The sequence below is a fragment of the Hemiscyllium ocellatum genome, chromosome 18 (assembly GCF_020745735.1).
Source record: "Hemiscyllium ocellatum isolate sHemOce1 chromosome 18, sHemOce1.pat.X.cur, whole genome shotgun sequence".
NCBI classification, from domain to species: domain Eukaryota; kingdom Metazoa; phylum Chordata; class Chondrichthyes; order Orectolobiformes; family Hemiscylliidae; genus Hemiscyllium; species Hemiscyllium ocellatum.
In genome coordinates this window covers 74,597,913-74,604,429 of record NC_083418.1, presented here as the reverse complement: position 1 = coordinate 74,604,429, position 6,517 = coordinate 74,597,913, and the positions used below count along the sequence as shown (strand labels likewise).

Genomic DNA, 6,517 nt, shown 5'->3' with positions numbered 1-6,517 from the left:
CAATCAACACTACTGTCCCGGGACTGAAAACTTCAGTCAAGGACATGCAAGGCCAGGGCCTCACCCACCACCAAACTGTTACCAAATGCCTGGAGGAAGACCGCCTCATATTTGCCTTTGGACCCTGCAACCACCTGGGATAAATGTGGATTTCAACAGCTTCCTCATTTCACCTTCCCCACATTATCTCAGCCCCAAGCCTCAAAGTCAGTACCATTCCCCTGAGCTGTCATCACCTTCATCCACCTATTGCTTTCTCAGCTACCTTCCCTCACCCCCAACCCAACCCCCCCCTCCCATTTCTCTCAGCCCCAAACCTCATTCCTGAAGGGCTTATGCCTGAAACATCTGTTCTCCTGCTCCTCAGATGCTGCCTGACCTGCTGTGCTTTCCTAGCAACACATTTAATCATGTGCCATGATGGGATTCAAACTCATTTCCTAGACCCTTAGCCACAGGTTTAAAATCATTCACTGTGACATCAAAGGCAGCGTTGTAATGGTAATTTCATGCCCTAATGTCTGTTCTTTTGTTTTTCCCCCCTCCTTTGCACTAGTTAGAATTCTAAGTTGTTTTTTCTCCTTGCTTAGCTTTCAGATGGCAGTTATTCATTATACTGCTATTCACATCATCTTGTTTCTTGACCCATATTACTACTCTGGCTGCCTCACTAGTTTTTTGTAAACCATTTCCTAGCTACTGCTCCAGACGTTTGCTTTTACGCTCCTTCATTTTACCCATGTAAAAGCAATTACATTTGAGCTTTCATGAAAATTGGCCCTATATGAAACATTAAAAGTTGCTCCCTTCACAGATGCCACTAGACTGGTTTCCAGCATTTGTTTATTTTACAAATTCATCCTACTTTACAAAGACTTCAATATTTTCCATACAATTTACAAATACAAACACTTTCAACATGTAAAAAAAAAATCACAAGATACAAGGAAATGAATATAAATAGATAATTGTATAAGTTACTAAACAAATCCAATATTGCACGAGAAAAATAAATTAATATTTTGTTAGTATAGGTTATTTCTGCGGTCACATCTGGATCAACTTTAGAAATCTTGAGTTAAACAAATATCAGAGATAAAACAAAATTTGTGGTATTGTTCTGGAGTCAGAATTGAGTACACAAACATCCGATTCTGTGTCATGACTAGTATTACTGAGCCGAAACTGACACCTAATCAAAAACTAGCAATGACAGCTGAGTTTATAGTTTACTCCAAGTGAAAACATTCCTGTCAAAGTCTTAAGTGAAAACTTTAGCTGAAACAGGCACTGAAAAAAATCTGCCAAAAAGGATGACAAGAATTATAGCCATTTGGAAAGATTGAACAAGCTGGAGAACTTTTCTGTACAAAAAAAATGATCTTGTACATCTGAAATCATAAAACATTTTGACAATGCACTTACGTAAAATATTTTCCCTAGTGTCTGAACCCAAAACAAGACATCATAACTAGAAGATTCATCATGAAATCTAATAAGGAATCCAGATATTAGCTAGAAATTGGAGTATGCTACAATGTTGAGTATTAATGGGTATACATAGGACGGATCCAAGGGAGTCAAGATAGGCAAACACTAGAGAATGTTTATAGATTTAAATGGATGGAAAACAATTTAACACAGCATCGACTATAGACCAGTTGGATCAGAAGGTTGTTGAGTTGTAAAATGCTACACAAAAAAAGGCTGCAACAGTCTGAATAACGTTTTGTCATGAATTATACTGTTTGAGTAGGACTTCCAAAAGTGAGTTTTCAGAAGATTTGATGCTCAAGTTAAGGTTTTGGATGTAGGCTTGCTCACTGAGCTGGAAGGCCAGCGAGCAAACCTACATCCAGGGCTTTTAAAAAAGAATAGCATAAAACAAATTCTGGTTTGAATCAGGAAATTAAAAATGCAAACCAAGAGATAAAAGCACCTTTGGAATCTAAATGGCAAAGCTAAAATCTGCATTTTACAAATATTAATTCAGACACTAGGTATTGTTGGTCTTGCCAGCAATTGTTCCTCCCCATTGTCAATAAAATTGTCAATGACCAGCTGCAAACCATGCAGTGTTGATTCATCGGATGCTGCCTGGTTAGTTTGGTCCCTTTCAATACATCATAAACTTGAGGATGAGGTTTCACAATGTTACAGAGAAAAATCTTAAAGCACTATAGCTTTTAAAAAAGTTTATAACAAAATAAATATATGTAAGAACCTCTCCAGTGTTTGTATTATGGAGAATACACATTAGGAATGGCTAACAAATAAGCTTAGACTAGAAATACAGGAGGAGGAGCCGACGTTCCCAATTCGATTCTTGCTATAAAAACACGTGGAATCAGACAAAATGTAAAATTGATCTTGGGGAGTTGGTTGGATTAGCATCCTGGCAGTGGCAATTATACAGGGAAAGGTTATGGTCCATATGCTGCAATCAACCCCACTTTCTGGTTATCATCTATTTCATCTCATTCTCCCTACGTGTCCATCCTGGGGCATCCTCTACCTTCAACACAAGGTCACACACAAACTGGAGGAAGAACACCTCAGCTTACAACTGTACAGCCTTAATACAGAATGTACTAGCATCCAAAATCTCCCCACCCCAACTCATCAAGCCCATTGCCTCCCTGTACAACCATCCCCCTTAATCTGACCCTAATTGTCAAGCTTCCTCCCCACCTATCCACTCCACCCTTCCTACTGCCCTATCGCAGCCACCTCCTACCTGCACCCACTTATGGCAATCAAACGCCTTCTACCCATCCCCCCCTTGTATTTATTTCACAGGCCTCTTGCCCTCCCCCAGTCCTGAAGGTTTCCAACCTGAAACATTCAGTCCCCTTCTCTAAAACAGCTAGACCTGCTGTGCTTTTCCCAGTTCCACTGGTTATCCACTGACTCTTCAGCATCAGCAGTTCTCACTATTGACAATTTAAATTAAAATACCATTAAATACAACAAATTCACTGCAAATGGTATAGAACATTCCAAAGACATGCTGAGAGACCTGGAAGTGATATTTCATTTGCCACAGGCTGCCAAAAAAGAGACTATATTGTCATGGACTACAGGAGCAATGATAAATGCTGAGTCAGCCAGTGAAACATCTTGAAAAGTAATCCGTTTTAAAACAATTAATTTGCAGAAGAATTCAGTATGCATATAATGAATACACTAATTAGATTCACCACCATTCCTATCTCTGAAAACATCCTTATGTCCTCTGGGTCTTTGGTGATCTCACCTGTGACTTAGGATACATCAAAAGAAGATGCCGATTTCACAAGGGAACATTTTATATGGCAGTAATATTTTTTACAAAATATGAACTAAAACCTTCCAGCCATTTTGTTGGCTCTTTCAGAGGTATCACAGCAAGCCAAATATCATAAGCTTTCCATTTTAATCTCAAGTCTAGCTCGTACTTTATTTGATGAATGAAACTTTAGTTATCATTTTACTTAACCTGATGAGGCCCCCTTTTCAGGTAGGTATTTTCAAGATTGCAAAACTGGAGCTCATCATTTATGTTATAAGCGAGAGACTGTGCTTTAGTCCACAATAGCTTTGGGTACATTGTACCTGGAACACTGACAAGGTTTAACTGCAATTTATGGAGACAATGTTTTGAATGGAAATATCACCTCTATCTTGGTAAAACCAAACAGCTAAAGACAAAACCAGCATTCAAAGTCTGACTTTAGAACATGCATAAGACTCTCGTTGTTGTATGTGATAGAGTAAACTAACTTGGTCAGTGTACATGGAAAAAAGCACGAGTCACTTTACTTCATACATTTCCAAAAGAGGCGAGGCACGGTAAGTCGCCGAGCCTTAACATCCCAATCGTGTTCAAATTCAAACCACATGCAGAGCTGCGCTTCGAAAGCTAGTGCTTCCAAATAAACCTGTTGCATTATAACTTGGTGTTGTACACTTTTTAAAACTTGGTCCACCTCCACATTTTGACCTAGAATAGCAATCATTTCAAGTAGAGAGAGGGGCCAGAGCTGTCACACTGGACGGGAGAACGCATCTTTGTTTCTCTCTGTGCAAACACCAGATGTACGGAGTAGCTCTTGTGCTTTTGTTAAAGATGTGGCATCACCCGCCAAACTGACGTCCATGTATAATTCAAAAAAGAGCAAATGCCAAGTGGAGAAGATGGGTTCACTTTTAAATGATGCTGTTTCGCATCTCCTTGGCCATTGACTTCTTGTTGCACAAGGGCTTGGATGACGATCGGGAATATGGAGTAATGTAGAGTTGAACTTAAAATTAGATTAGCCGTGATATTACTGAACGGCAGAAGGCTCCAAAGGGGCCGAGTGGCCTTGTTACTACATATTGTGTGTCCCTGATGGGTGCTGCCAGACGGGCTGTGCGTTTCCAATGTTAAATTTCAGATTCCCATCCAGCAGGAGATTCCAGACGCTGCCCCTCACCTGGTCAACGCCAGCAGCAGGTCGGTCCAGACGCTGACACCCAGCACCTCAAAGTCGCCGTCCTCGGCCTTCAGGCCGCGCAGCGCGCTCTCAGCGGCCTCCCGGGCGGGCGGCGGGCCCCGCCACAGGGCGGCGAAATGCTCCAGCAGCCGGCGCCAGCCCGGCCCCTCGGCAGAAGGCGGCGCCCACTCGGTCCGGGCCGCGTCGTAGCGCAGGGCCCGGCCCCAGCGCTGCAGCAGGCGCAGGTAGCGCCGGGCGAAGGGCGGGCTGCGGGCGCTCAGGGCGGCGAGCTGGCTGCACGGGAGCGCGCGGCCCAGGGCGGCGAGCACGCGGCCGTCTCCTAGCAACCAGTCCAGGGCCCGGGCCCGGGCCTCGCCGCCCTCGACCTCGTCAGCCAGCAGCAAGGCGGCAAGCGGCTGGAAAGCCTCGCCGCCGCCGCCCTCCTCCTCACCGCCGCCGGGGAAGGCCCGTCTCAGAAGTTCCTCACAGGCCGCCGCCTGCCGCTCCGGTAATTCACCCCCCGCCGCCCTCAGGCGCTCCTCCAGCCGCTCGCGCAATATCTGGCCGCCCGTCGCCGACACGACGGCCCCCGCGGGCTCCGAACCCCAGGCGCGCCGCAACAAGCGAGTGGCCGCCTTCACCCGGACGGCCCGCCCGAGCGACGCGGAGAGGGCCGCCGAGCCTCCGTCTGAGCCCGCCGATCGGTACCAGGCGGCGGCCCGGTGGAAAGCGGGCGCGGAGGCGGCCGGGTTGCGCAGCAGCGCCCCGCACAGCAGCTCGCCGCCGCGGCCCAGCTCCTCGAAGAGCAGGGCCCGGTACCGCGGCAGCTCGGGGGGTGCCCTCGGCCTCAGGCGCCGCTGCTCCTGCAGCCTCTGCCGTACGGCGGCCCGGGCCCCCGCGCAGCCCGCCCCTTCCAAGCGCCGGCTCAGCTGCTCCAGGTAGCGGGCCCACTGGAAAGCCCGGCTTACCTCCGCATCGTCCCAGTCGGCGGCCCACGGGCTGTGCGCCACCGCCAGCACCTCAGCGAACCGGCTCAGGTTCTCCAGCACCGTCTCCATGGCCCTGGCCGGCTGCCGTGACCGTTATCCCATTGCCCGCCTGGACTTTCAAACCGCGCGCGCTTCCCGCCCGCCTGCCTATCCATTCAAAGCGTCACTTCCGGTCCTGTCCCACCCATTCACAAGAAGGGAGTTTAACTTGGTGGATGGTGTCATGGTGTTAAAGTCACCATAGTACCCAATAATGATGGGAGTACTGACTCATGAGAGAGTTTGGTGGTGGACATAACTGAAAATGTGTTGCTGGTTAAAGCACAGCAGGTCAGGCAGCATCCAAGGAACAGGAAATTCGATGTTTCGGGCATAAGCCCTTCATCAGGAATGAGGTGGACATAACCCAAGGCCAGGGAAGAAGTTGAAAAGGACAACCCTTCCTGGTACCTCTGCCCATGCAAATCCATGCTGTTGGCATCTCTCCATTTCACAAGTCAGTCGTGCAGCCAACTGATTTAGCTGACCTGTGAGACCTCTGGAAACCTAATTGAGAAGGAACATCTTTTATTGTTCAATGCCAAAACAGTACCATTACTGGCGGCTTAATTCAGCCAGTTCCATCTTGGGACAGAAGCTTCTGCAGACTCGTCCTTGCGTCTGCTTCTTATTCTACCCAGAAGTACTATCACATCCAGCTTTCCACCACCTGTAAAATCACTATGACTTTTTTAAAAATCTACTATCCACCACCTGTAAAAATACTATAGACAATTCAATATTTACATGTAAACCATTAAAAGTGAGAGGGAAGTAGGGAGAGAGAGAGAAAGAAACTTGGTGGTGTTCACATGAATTTGCTGTCCTTACGCTTCTCTCAGTTAATATCTGTTAAAACCAGTGCTCATTTAGAGGTGTGATGATAGGATATTCCTTTTTCAAAGGGTTGTGAAACAATGGAATTCACAATAGATATGCCATCATGAAATATATTTAAGATTGAGATAGACTCTTCCAGGGTGTCAAACAATACAGGGAGTGGTGAGAAGTGGAATTCATACACAAGGTCAC

At 46.5% G+C, this 6,517-nt stretch overlaps 1 protein-coding gene across 1 annotated transcript; it reads right to left on the bottom strand.

The window, feature by feature from the left end:
- Positions 1-956: 956 nt before the first annotated feature.
- fancf (FA complementation group F) lies at positions 957-5,515 on the bottom strand. The gene has a single exon (XM_060838669.1). It carries the CDS (start codon positions 5,513-5,515, stop codon positions 4,454-4,456), a length of 1,062 nt encoding a protein of 353 aa, XP_060694652.1. The 3' UTR covers positions 957-4,453.
- Between the last annotated feature and the right edge of the window lie 1,002 nt (positions 5,516-6,517).